Raw genomic sequence first — 13,696 nt, 5'->3', positions numbered from 1 at the left:
CACACAAACAGACATACAGCATATCTTTGGAATTTAAATTTCAAGAATGGAAAATCAGAAAAAAGTCTAAAGAGGTTTCTTAGAGGGGCAGTTAGCAAAAAAAAAAGGGGGGGGTTGAGAAACAGTGCTATTAAAAAGAGGATAAGGATCATGATCTTTTCTGCACAACTCGAAGTCATCCATGCAGACATCTCTCCTTACAGTCTGTGATGGCTGTTGAGGTTGATGGGCAGAAGTGTTCCTTCTTACGTGGCTCTGACCCTGACTCCAGGCACAATGCTTTTCTGGGGAGGGGGTGACTTTTCTCCCTTGCTTTTCAAGATTACCCAGTCAATCTTAGTGGGCTGTCTTCTAGCAATGGCCTGTTAAATCCATGATCTTAATTTTACAAGCACTACTTAATTTTATAAGCAATATTCTGTTCTGGTCCGAAAGCTACACCATGCTTGCCCTGTTGAACTGCCTGAACGGCTGAACAAGTTGTCTGCCACCTGTTCATGCATTTTCATGCAATTCTGGGTTGTATCTGTGTTTCTGGTGATCGTGGCCACCAAAGAAAAGCTTATATCACAAACCACTAGAACATGCGGAATGACTTACGGTGCAAAGGGTTTCGAAAGTCTTTTCAGAGACAAAGGACCCATCAAGGCCAAAGAGAAAGATGGATGCATAGGAAAGCATTCCTCCCAGGATGATAAGGTTGTTCATATACGGACTCGACATCTTTATCAGCCTGACGAGAGAAAGAGATAACTACAGTTAACAGAACTGCTAATGTAGCTATTCCTTCAGCAAATATTTTCTGAATGTGCATCTTGTCACCAAGACTAGAGGGGGAGAGAAAAATGGAAGCCCTGGTTTCGTCCACCGCCCCCTCCCCAAGGCGCTGCCACCTCCAAGGGGCTCGTCTGCCCCTCACTACAGGACCCAATGCTATCGATTTCTGGGTGTTGATTTTCCTGTCTTCTCGGTCAAGTTCACCTATCAGTTCTCTGGGGATAGCTTGTAGTGTTGGCTTCTTCAACCATTAATTTTTAGTTTACACAAAGACATTAAGTCAAAATTTTTTTGGGGGAGCAGGGTGCTGGGTCTGGGAAGACAGCCAAATCTAGAGAATTCTGAGTTCAGCAACCTGTCACGATGTTGGGCTGTACCACACTCTCCCGTGCTGAGTGGACCAGATCTAGGAGGCATACAGGTGAGAATCCAGGGCTGCTCAGAGCTGTGGTCATCGGGCGGTGAGCCAGCATTACTGGGGCTGCCTGAAGCTCACACCGTCCAGAGCACAGACAGGGCCACCGCACAGCGCCTCTCAGCACCAGGTGATGAGACGGATGATGGAGTCCCCAGCCCAGCTCTCCCCGTCTTCAGCAGGCTGTTAAACCATCAGACGGCTGCCATTTACCCTCAGAGGTGCCTGGCTCCCCCAACGCCTGTTCAGAATGTCCTGGACTTTCAGGTGCCCCCATGGTCCAGGTGATCTTTTGCAGGCTGCAATTATAATCAGTTGTTCCCTGAGCATTTCTTTTGCATTCTGCAGTTCTGTTTATCCTTCCACACTTAAATGCAGCGTCAAAGTACTAAAAGACCGACTATCAATTGTGGACCCCCCATGGGCTTTTGAATTAGGAGCCCTAAGTCCAGCAAGCGCCTGTGTAACCCCTCAAGGCACACCCCCAGCAGTCCAATTAGCGCACTGAGTTTCCTCTCCTATAAAAGCACAGACGTCCTTGACTAGGGCACATGCAAAGCTGAGAGGGGGCTGCGTCCCTGAAGGTCCTTTTGCACACCATGAACCCCTAAGGCTCCTTCATTCTTATTACCACAGGAAGCTGGGGAGGGGAGAGGCCAGGAGTCCAGGCAGGCTTCCTGGGTGGGGCAGACCCTAAGGATGAGTAGCATTAAGGCAAAATGAGACGAGAGCGGCGGAGGATGAGATGGTTGGATGGCATCACCTACTCAATGGACAAGAGTTTGAGCCAACTGTGGGAGATGGTGAGGCACAGGGAAGCCTAGCGTGCTGCAGTCCACGGGGTCACAAAGGCATTCGGAAGAGAGAAGAGGGGGGGATCTGAAACTACAGGGACATTTATTTCCTATCTCTTTGCAGACTCTTTAATCTGCAAAAAATTTATACAGAAGCCAGCCTACTGGAAAGAGTAACCCCCAGGAGGCCAAGAGGGGGCAGTTAAGGAATTAGAGGAGCATAGTCATACCACAGGGACCGCGTGCTGCTCTGGTGAGAACTCTTGCAACTTGTAGGAAGGAAATCTAACACTGAGAGCTGACTATGTGCTCAGACCTTGCACCAAGTGCTAACAGGCATGGTCATCATTTAAGGTCCTGCGGCCCGGGAGGCTACACTGTGTGGCTTCTGGGCCCGACGTCGGCAGAGCCGCCCCGCCGGGGGTAGGCACGGGCCTGTGAGCTTGATGGCCCACACGCTGAGCCCCTGCTCAGCACTCCTGCAGCAAGGCGGGGAGCAGGGTGCGGGGATCTGCCGTGGAAACCAGAGAAGATGGCCATGCTCCGTGAAACCACCGCCTGGGGCGGCGGCCCGTTCTACCCCCGGCTGACCAGAATAACTCAGAAAGTGAGCTGCTCTCCTCCGGAGACGGAAGGGCAAGTGTGCTGGAAACCCAGGGGATGGGCTCTGCCCCACGCAGCAGTGCAGTCTCGGGTGATGGCGCTCCAGCCTCCACCACTGAGCCAGCAAGGTCTTGCGGAACTGGGATCATTATTCCAGGGTCAGTTGAGACGATGAAGGAGGTCACTTCCTGCCCGTGATGTGCTGTACGGATGGGGATGCCCTGACTGACCTCAGTGGTCCCCTTGTGGCAGCGCTTCCTGAAGGCCTCGGGCAGTGGGGCAAAGACGTGTGCGGGATTCTACACTTTGTCTACGAGGCTTGTCAATCCAGAAAGCGCTATCCAGGAGAAGGGCCTGAGTGACTTACTTCTGATTCCGATTCTTGATGTTGAAGAAGAGAAAAGCGCTGGCCATGATCATTCCCAGGATGGTAAGGGCGGAGAGGATGCTGTAGAGAGGCAGGGAGATCTTACGAAGCTGCTCCAGGATGATGGTTTTGTCCTTTGGCGGCTCAGACCCTAGAAGATCGAGGAAAAGGCGTGAGATGAGTCCAGTGCCCACATCAGACCCCGAAAACACCCCTGCCTGGCTGTCCTTGGCACTGGCCCCCTGCACACAGTCTGCACAGCACGTGTCCCCGGGCGAGCGGACCCCAGCGGCTGGCCGGTGTGCCCAGCAGGGAGCCTATGTCAGGACTTCTTTCTTTCTCAAAACAGAATCAGTAAGGGATTTGTGATGCATTTAATAGCCATTAGCCATTAGAAGACTAGAATTTGATTTGGTCTACCACCATGTTGAAAAACCATCACCGTTTATTCCCCAAAAGGTACTAGTGGTTTGGAAGGGGCAGGGCTGGGTGCTGGGAGTGGGTACCCCTGGGTGCCTCTGAGGATGAGGAACTCGGCTTGAGCTCTCAGGGATTCTGTTCCAACACATGATCAAGGTGTCAAGGGCTGGACACCTTGCCTGTCAACTCCATGAGACATACAGGTGCTCTGGCTGTGGATTTTTCTGCCTCAAGGTCACTATGTTACAAAAGCTCTTTCAGGTTCTCCACTCTCATAAGACTCACTAACCGTGGGAGGCAGAAGCGATGGGCAGTCCTTCCCCTCCCTGCGGTGCCAGGACCGGACAGAATCTGTAGGATTCATCCTGCCATGTGACTGCGGCGATGGCCCTGCTTATTTTTCAGGGACACCAGGCACCTGGGGGGAGCCGCGAGGGCCTCAGAGTAAACTCACCTTTATGGGTGGTGGCAAAATCGTCCTGTTCTACCAGGAACAGACTGCAGGGACACCCCCTCCTCACCTTCCCACCTCTCGTTTCTTACAAATCCCCCCTTTCGCAGTTGCTATTTCAGGCCAGGTTTCTGCTGTGGGACCGTGAAACTTTGGAGTGTGTCTCCCAATGGGGATGTGTGGACCGCTCAAAAGCGGTCAAACCTGGGGAAACCACCAGGGTTCACGGTGACCCCACCAGGGCTGTGCCAGCCTCGGTTATGCCTCCACTCCCAGGAGACAAGCAGAGGATGGGCAGATGGGGTTGCAGGAACTGAGAACTCCCCTGAACACCTGTGTTTAGAAACTCTGCCAGCAAGTTCAAATGTGTTTGGAAACATTCCGTGGATAAAAAGAGGATGAACCATCTAAACAGTAGAGGGGAGCTGTCAGGTTCAAAAGCAGCTAAGACGCCTCCGGCTTGATTAATGTAAAGCATTAAGCACATCTATGCAAGGTAATACACGAGTGACTTCGAGGGCCAAAAGCCAAGGCAAAAGCACACTCAGGGTGACAGGTAACCCCTGGAAAACTTTCCTGCCACCTCCCCCCCCCTCCCCATCCCCCGCCCCCACACGCAGCGTGGGCTGCACTGTCCAAGAGCCTTCTGGGTAGAGAGGATTCTTCCCCTTTGACGGGCTGAGGGAGCAGTTTTCCAGGGGCTAAGTGGTTTTTATAGTGAGCGGCAGAGCTGGCCGGACTGGAGCCCGGCTCGGCCTCGCCAGAAGCCTGTGCCCTAAGCACGCCGCACGCTGCCCGTGGCGCTGGGTGCGGGGGTGTGAGCACCAGGCGCAGGGAGGCCGGAGCGGGGGGCAGGGAGCGGGGCGCAGGCTCGTCCCGCGGGCCCAGGACAGGCTGCAGAGAGGAGACGGGTGGGAGCCGAGTCTCGGGGGAAGGTGGGCGGTTGGCTGTTTGTGAGGCAGACACGGACGAAGGGGCGTGCTGGCAGCCGGCCGGTGCAGGCGAAGGCACGCTGGCAGAACTGTCAGCAGCCCTGTCGCGGAGGCTGGAGAGGGGAGACACAGAAGTGGGGGCAGGGTGCCATCCTGGGGGTCCGGACCCGCCCTCCCTGTGAGCAACGGGGGCCGCGTGAGCCTCGGAGTGGGCCGTCTTTCACGGCAATGTGACGGTCAAGGGCACAACAGGCTTGAGGGGGCTGGACTGGGGGTGGGTGGGTAAGACCCGGCGGCTGGATGAGAGCTGAGCCCAGGCGGGGAGCGGACAGGAGAGCCGGGCTCTGCCCTGCGTCCAGAGGCGTCCTGACTCGGCTCTGGGCTCCAAGGCTGGTCAGCCACCCTCGGGGCGGCGCGGGGAAGCTCTGAGAAGCAGGAGGTGAGACAGGAACAGCGGCTGCCTCAGGGTCACCTTGGCCTCATGCTTCCTAACGAGAACCAGCTACTCTCCCGGCGGGGCTGTTAGCGTTTTTCACTCACATTTTCCCTCTCAGTTATGTTTTGTGTTTTTTAGTTTATTTTTTGTTTGACTTTTTCTTTCAGTTTGTAAACCCAGAATCCTTATTCAGCAAACCCAGATCTCCCGCATCCAGGAGCAAATAGCCCCGTCTTGGGGATCAGACTCTCGTGGTTAGAACTGGCTTTGTCTCTCACAGGCTGTGTGAATTTGGGGTTTTCTGAGCCTTTTTCTCATCTGTACAACAGGGATGACGGGACTCACCCAACCACCTTTCGGAATTTTTCTGTGGCTCCACGAAGTAATACGTGACTACGGGCTTGGTGACAGCTCCCTCAGGTGGGAACAGGAAGACCACGCCTCCTCTCTGAGACCACCTGGAGCTTGGAGGCATCCCACAGATCCAAAAGCGAACCAAACGATTCATGGGATCGCCTTTTCTGGTGGTTTTGGATTTAGGAAGGAACTCCAGGTACAGAAAGCCAGATGTCTATTCTTTGCATTCCCAGTGGAATCAAAGTAACAACATCCTGGTGCTGTGGGGATGCAAGCTTCCTTCCCAGACACTCCATGACGAGGCTGGCCATCTACCATTCCCCCATCTATCCATCCATCCACCCACCTGTCCTTCCACCCATCCATCCACCCACTTCCTCACTGACTAATACGTTCACCCATTCACTCATTTATTCACCCACCCACCCATCCACTGACTTGATCAATCATGAATTACTTTTTTATCACACATCACTGAGCCCCCAACATGTGCCAGACCCCGGCTGGTGCTGGGAATTTAAAGTCAAATAGGATCCAGTCAGGGAGCTCAAGGTCGAATAGCCTAGTGATTTCAATGCAAAGGGACGGTGGCCATGGGAGGGACAGAGACGAAGGACTGTGGAAGCAAAGAGAAGAGCGCCGTGAACTCAGGTGGGGGCCACCAGGGCAGGCTGAACAGAGGAGGAGTCATCTATCTCGTTCTCGGTGCTGAGGAGGACTTCTCCGGCAGAAGAGAGGGAACAGATTTCCCAGAAGAGCAGCAGGTGGAGAGGCCTGATTACCAGCCCATCCACATCTTCTCCGAGGGGGAGACACAGCAACATTTAACTGGGCCACCCGTGAAAAGAATCACTCCTGGTGACTCGGTGGTTGAAACACAGATGCCTTGGTGAGAGCTAGCACTCCACGCAGATACAAGGGGCCCATCCCAGGGGCTGGGGCCCAGTTCCCATGTGAGCGAGGGTGGCCCATCCTCAGGGAGTGAGTGGACTGAGGATGTTCCCTCTTTCCCCTGAAACCAGTGACTCTGCGCTTGTCCCCAGCTCTCAGACAATGCCCAGGCCTGGGAGGACCTGAGCAGGCCCCTCCTCTGAGAAGTCCGCCTGCCTTACCTTGGAACCTAATGGTGTCGTTGATGATCTCCAGCGTGTCAGCCACAGCATTATATTCTCCCACCTTCACCTCCCGGCTGTCTGCGGGAAACAAGCGGTCGTGGCTGGTTAGATCCGAGTCCTGCGTTTGTGGTCTGGGTGCTCCTGTCTCAGCGCTTGCTTGCCCACAGGCCCCAGCTATATTCTTGCAGGCTTTTCCTTTCCCCCAGGGCTTTTTCCAGGTGGACTCACGAGACGTCCAACCTGTTCTGGGCTGGGACAGACACTCTCTCACATGGTCTCATCAGCCGGTCATTCATTCTCTGCCGTACATCTATGGATAGGGAGTCTATCCCCCACCAAGAACCGGACTCTCCGCCTGTTACCAAGTCTTCTGTGCATTATCGAGCTGAATGCTTTCTCTGTAACTTTACTCTGCCATCTGGCTCTGCCCTCCAGGACCACACAGACCACCCCCGCTCCCTCTGCCCCGGGAGAGCTCTAGAGACTTGGAGACAAAAACGCATCACCCCCCTGGCTGTAGCCCCAAACCCCACCTTTTGTTGTAGTTTAGCTGCTAAGTCGAGTCCGACTCTTTTGTGACCCCGTGGACTGGGGCCCACCAGGCTCCTCTGTCCATGGCATTCTCCAGGCAAGAATACTGGAGTAGGTGGCCATTTCCTTCTTTGGGGGATCTTCCCGACCCAGGGACTGAACCCACATACCCTGCATTGCAGGCAGATTGTTTATCACTGAGCCACCAGGGAAGCCCCCGCCCTCCAACCTCAGTGCCTACGGATCACCGGGATGGAGACATCCTCGGGTCTGGAGCTGGGGGAGCAGGGGTGGGGGGTGGAGAGAGCTGGGGTCACTAGCACTGAACATCATTACTGAACATCATTTCTACTTCCCACCATATCCAGGCCCCAACTTAGACCACACCTCACAATATCACTGTCTGATAGGGTGTAGACCCAAGGACTGACCAATACCCTTCAGGCATGATCTAAAGTCATGGAAGTAGTCAGAAACAAGTAGACAGGACAACCCCCTCCTTCATTCTGCACTTTATATTCCTATTAATTCATCCTGAGGCAAAATTCACATTCTTCAGAGGCCGCACTGCTCTATGTTACACCCAGCACCAAGCCTCTTTTATACTTTCCTGTTCTCGGTTCCTCCATATATATGCACTTGTTCAGGTATCTTTTCAGATCCAAGTGATCCATGTGAGTTTGCCTTTATCTTTGACACCATTCTGTTGGCAGGCTCAGATCATGACGAAGACTTGCCCAGGGTGGTGGGAGGAGGAGTGGAGAGGTGGGGATGAGATTTGACAAGTTTTTTTTCTCCAGGTAAAATGTGGACCACTGGGTGATCAGTGGGTGGAGAAGATGGGGAACAGGGGAATGAAGCAAATGAGGGGGCTCAGGGCCATTCCCAATGGGAAGCCCAGGAGGGGTCAAAGAAGGTGGAAAGATGACAAGTTCCAGTTTGGACATGCTGAGCTTGAGGTATCCATGCTGAGCTTGAGGATCCAGTTTGGACATGCTGAGCTTGAGGATCATTGGGACAGAGACATCCCTGGGTCTGGAGCTGGGGGAGCAGAGGTGGGGGGTGGAGAGAGCTGGGGTCATTAGAATGTAAACTGGGAGTTGGAGCAGGGGGCAGGAAGGAGACCTCCAGGGACGGTGCCAAGGGAGAGGAGAAGAGGACCAAGGGCAGACCCAGGGGAGCTCTGATCTCTGGGGTGGGCAGAGCAAAGACGAGGCAAAGAGACTGGGGAAGAGGGCCCGGGACGCCAGGATACAGTGGGCGCAAGGAAAGGCACAGCTTCACGAGGGAGCTGGCCAGCCATGCCACATGCCACCAAGACAGGAACAAGGATCCCCTTGAACAGAAGGTTCATTCAAGGTGGGGTGAGAGGCAGAGAGATAAAGGCAAGGAGTAGAGAGTGGGCCCCGGAGCTGAGCAGGCTGGGACAGGGTGGCGGGTCGGCGGGGAAGGGCCAAGGGGATTCAACGTTATGTGCCTGTCCTCGTTTAGTTCTCACAGTTGTGTGGAGTTAAGTGGTTTCAGTCCCACTTTACAGATGAGAAAACTGAGGCTCAGGCAGGTTACAGCCTTGCCTAGGGCCCCACTGATCCTCAGAGCAGAGTTGAGGCTCAGACCCAGGACTGTTTCGACATGTGGCTACCTCAATGGGATCTCTGAGAGGTGACAGTGGGCCTGAGCTGCCCACTCCCTGGACCACCTGGGCATTCTGAGTGTAATACCTACAGAGAGGAGTGCCCACCTACCCAACAGCAGGGCAGACCCTGGTGCTCAGAATGCCCAAGGGTCATAAGGAGACACGGCAGCAGGAACTCCAAGACCGTGGCCGGGGGAGCCGCCCCCGGGGGCTCTGGCTCTCAGCGGATTTCTCTGCAGAGATGCAGGTGTGCTGCCGGTTCCTTATAAAAATTCAGGAAACGAAACGGAATCCCACCGGCCACATTTCCGCCTGCCTTCCTTTGACTGTGGGGTGGAACACAGGGCTGTGAAAGTCACTTCCTTCTCCCTGCAAAGGTCTCCCCGCCACTCGTGGGGGGGCCACATACTGTGTAGGCGGCTGTCACTTGCCGGGGTCACCCAGCTCCTAAATGTCACATTAGCAGACTCTGCTGGGAGCTCCAGCATCCCTGCTCTGGCCTTTTGAAGTCTCAGCCCTAATCAGCTCCCACTGCTCAGAGGAGGCTCTGATTTATTTTATTTGGTGTGGGGAGGCAGCACATGAAATATGCAGGCTGATTGGAATAAATCACCAGGAGCCGGAAAGCGGTGTGGCTGGCACCTCACCGCGCCCCCAGCCCCACAGACCGCCCCCCTGACTCACACACCCCGCTGTACCACCCATCCTGTGGTACCAAAATAATACTCAGCTTCCTGCGACGGCCACAATCACCGTAATCTCTCCCTGGGGGCACTGCTTGGAGGCTGGGGGAGGGGAGCGTCACACATTCCTGCATCCAGAGTTTCCCAGCAAACCCTGAATCAGGCATAACTCACCCCAGTCTGCAGGTGAGGGAGGAGCCTCAAGTTGGTAAGTGAATAGTGAGTGCCACATGCTGGGCAGCGACTAAGGAGTTGCCTGAACTTGAGTCTCAGTTCTGAATTCAGAGCATCTTCGCTACGCGTACTGAGCAACTCGGGCTGCTGGTTATTCGGCCTGTACTTATTGAGTGCCTACTGCATGCCAGGCCCCGCCTAAGCTATTTCATAATGAAGAATCCCTCAAAAGAGCAGGTGGTAGAAGGTTAGCTATGTTCTCTCCCCTGACCGAGCTGACCTTGGACATCTGGGTGCTGAAGGCTGTTTATATTAAATCCCTTAATCACTTCATTCATTCAATAAACGTTGGGGTGCTAGCTCTGCGCTAAAGTTACAAAGATTAAAAAATAATTCATAATTTCTGACCTTGTGGTTTTGTGACTGTGACCTCACCCAGCTCTACTGGGTGGGAAAATCTTCCCAAGTGCAGGTCCTACGTCCCTTCCCGCTGCGCCCTGCGAGCGGCTGGGCTCTCAGGCCGTGAGGACTGCAGAGGAGACTCCAGGCAGCTTCTGGCCCGGGGCCTCACTCACAGCAAGTGCTCAATAAGCTGTAGCTATTGAGTCACGACAACAGTAACCGTGAGCTATCTGTGGGGTTCCTGAACACGCTGTTACTACACTACGGCGCTTCCTTACTGCCGTTGTTTCCCACAAGGGTCTCTCCGCTTGGAAGGTGGCTTTCCCCTCCCGCTAGCACACCAACACGTCCGAATCCTATTCACCTCTTCCAGGAAGGCTTCCCCGAGAGCTGCTCCTCTCCAGATGCTGTGGGCTCAGGGCGCTGGGTGACATGTGAGCTGTGCTGGAGCCGTGCCCTTGGTGTGCCCAGGCCTTGCAACCTGAAGTCTCGCTTCGGCGGTCCTGGGCAGCACCGGGTCCCCTCCCCGGCACTCGGCCCAGCCAACCCCACCCCGCCTGGCTCCCAGGGGGAGGATGGTATCCCCGGTGTTTCTCCCTTCACCCACAGCCCAGCCAGGTGGTGACCACGAGAGGTGGGCACTTGCAACTTTTAACTCTGGGGCTCCTCGGTAACTGTGTTATGCAAAGAACATCAACCACTCATGCCGACCTGCAGACGGCAGCACAGGGGACTATGGACAGGCTAGAAAGAGGACTCACAGGGGCAGAGAGAACAGAGCAGGGTGGTGGGGAAGGGGCCGTGGGATTGCATCTGCCACTGGCTCGCTTCCCTCCCCGCCTGCCCTGCTGGAGGTTGCTGCGGACTTATCGTGTGACCCTGGACAGATCATTCTCTTTTTTGGGGCCTCAGTCTCTCCACCCACAAGCAGGGGTTCCAGTAGTTCTCAGTCCTGGCCAGGCACTAGAGTCACCTGGAGAATTCCTAGAAAATTCAGATGCCTGGGTCCCAACATGGATCCATTATATTAAAATTTCCAGTTGCGGGGTGGGGTCGGGTGGGGTTGAAGGGTGAACCCTGGGTGGCAGTACTTTTAAAAGTTCCCTAAGTTGACTAATGCATAACTAGAGTTGAAAACTGCTGGATAAAACCAAGAACCCTGCAGCACTGACACTTTCTGTTCTCAGAGGCTCAAAATACTGTCAAACACAAGAGTCCCTTTTCCTGTAGGTAGGATAATACCGGCTCCTTGTTGTGGTACAAAAAAAAAAAAAGTGTTTTCCTAGAAAAGTGCATTTTTAATTTTTCTTTATTTCAAACTTTGGATTTGGATGATACATAAACAAAATAAGTCCTATTGGTGAAAATTAGGCTGCCGGAAAAAGTCCAGTCTGAAAATACTCTCTGGCTGTGGGCCCGAGAGCATTCACAAGACAGCTGGGGGCCGCTTAAGTCACAGAGTGACCCTGCCTCCCTCCTGCCTGCAGCCGCAGGTGTGAGGGCCAGACGTACGGTCACCCACCTCCTGCTGCAGCTGGGACCCCACTTCCTGCTTCCTGGACTCTATTCCCCTCCCCACCAAAGGGTTCATTCTTCTTCAATGGACTCAAGGTCTGCACTGTGGAAGTATGCATGTGCGCTCAACCGGTTTAGTCATGTCTGACTTTTCATGAGCCCATGGTTTGTAGCCTGCCAGACTCCTCTGTCCATGGGATTCTCCAGGCAAGAAGAGTGGAGTGGGTTGCCAGGCCTTCCTCCAGGGGATCTTCCCGACTCAGAAATTGAACCCCCATCTCCTGCGTCTCCTGCAGATTCTTAACCCACTGAGCTACCTGGGAAGCCTGAGGGAAGTATATGTGTTTTTTAAGGTTTCATTGTTGTTGCAAACATCTAGAAACGTAAAACTCTGAGATGAAAAACAAAAGACAATCTTGGCTCAGCGAGAATCAAAGATTCTATAAAATTACTCCATTCTAGGACTCAGGGAAAGGAAAGAGCTCTGGCTGGAGGATAGGGCCCCCGGAAGGGGTCTTGGTTTTGCCGTCTTCTCAGTAACGAGTCCTGGAGAAGTGCCCTCCTCTGCCTGGGTGTTGATAAAACAAGTGGGCTAGACGGGGAAATGTCTGCGCCCTCCTGCTCTTGTTCCACGATTCTGCAACTGCTCTGAAGGGCCTTCCTCACTCCAAACTGAAGTGTGCACCTGAGACTTCCCCTCCCAGTCCTGGCTCTGCCTGGGGCCACACCTCATAACCACTCCCACTCCTGACCAGGCTTCACAGACAGGGATATGGCGATTTTGAGTCTTGATTCTGCTTTTCTCCAGGTTGGCCAGCCATCCCTCGGGAAGTGATTTTTTACTCCCTTGACCCACCCACCCCATGGACAGAGGAGCCTGGCGGGCTACAGTCTGTGGGGTCACAAAGACTCGGACACAATAGAGGGATTGAGCAGGCATGCACACACCCCATCCAGCGAAGTCTGGTCACTGCCTGTGGACAGGACCTAGACGGTCACTGTCCTCCCACGGGGCGCAAGCAGGTCTCAGCATTGCCTCTCAGCAGCACCAGGCAGAGAGGGCTCCCTTGGCCTGGGGCCCTCCCCCACAACTTGTCTCTATCACAAACAGACGCCATTGCCACATTTTTAATAAGTTAACTTCATCGACATTTGTTTTGAGATTTTTAACAGGCTAAGTGGACACTGGCCAAATGCCCCAGGAGTATAATAATTTTGCCATGGGTAGACTTGTCCACTGATTCATGCAAACTGTCCCAGAGACAAAAGCTGAATACCTGGGGAGACACAGAACGTGGACAGACACATGGGCTATTTGCGTCTAAAACGCCTTTCCTCACTTCTTCTTGGCTAACTCCCGCCGGTCCTTTAGAGTTTATCTTGAATGCTGCCTCTCCCAGGTAGCTTTCCTGGAATCTGCCAAGTGGAGCAGATTCAGACTTTCCTCTGAATGCCCTTATCACCTGTATCACTCAGGTGGGGGTCCTGTGTCTGCCTCCTACTACACCAGCGTTCCCTGATGGCGAGGGCTATGTGTTGTTCATCTCAGTACCCCGTGCTGTGCTGATGCCAGGAAATGACCACTGAGAAACTTCAAAAGCCCAAAGTGTAGGATGAAAAAAAATAAAAAGGAATGAAAATTAGCACATCAAAATTAAGAACTTCCATTCAACAGGGACTTTAAGTTTAAAGACAAATGACCGAACGGGAGATGTTTACATCTTCTAAAGCCCCAATAAGAAGCTGAAATCGAAATTATGTGAGGAACTCTTGCAAATCAACAAGAAAAAGACAATACCTCAAAATAACAGTGGTCCAAGGATCAGAACCGACAATGAACAACAAATGGCTGACAAGCACAGAAAGAAATGCCCAAACTCATCAGCAATCAGAGACAAATGATACCTAAAACCACAGCAAACTATTACTTCATATCTTTAGACTGGCAAACAATGAGAGAGCTGGGAAACACCAGCTGAAGGTGGGAGGCAGGGACATGAACTCCGCATGCTGGGAGGAGCTGCAGGGCCAGGGACATTTCTGAGAGCCGTCTGGCAAATCTTAGGCATGTTTAGTGTTGACACATCT

At 53.5% G+C, this 13,696-nt stretch overlaps 1 protein-coding gene across 1 annotated transcript in view; it reads right to left on the bottom strand.

Annotated features, from left to right (window-relative positions):
• The window catches only part of GABBR2 (gamma-aminobutyric acid type B receptor subunit 2), a 356,730-nt gene that overhangs the window by 77,795 nt on the left and 265,239 nt on the right, over positions 1 to 13,696 (bottom strand). Inside the window, exons 9-11 of the mRNA XM_043486441.1 lie at positions 6,665 to 6,745; positions 2,957 to 3,107; positions 601 to 733 (exon numbers count right to left, since the gene is read on the bottom strand). Of these exons, the coding sequence (XP_043342376.1) occupies positions 601 to 733; positions 2,957 to 3,107; positions 6,665 to 6,745 (365 nt within the window). The remainder of the gene's footprint in view (positions 1 to 600; positions 734 to 2,956; positions 3,108 to 6,664; positions 6,746 to 13,696) is intronic.

The sequence above is a fragment of the Cervus canadensis genome, chromosome 14 (genome assembly GCF_019320065.1).
Source record: "Cervus canadensis isolate Bull #8, Minnesota chromosome 14, ASM1932006v1, whole genome shotgun sequence".
In the NCBI taxonomy this organism is placed as follows: domain Eukaryota; kingdom Metazoa; phylum Chordata; class Mammalia; order Artiodactyla; family Cervidae; genus Cervus; species Cervus canadensis.
Note: the sequence above shows the minus strand (reverse complement) of the source record. Positions and strands in the feature narration are given on the sequence as shown.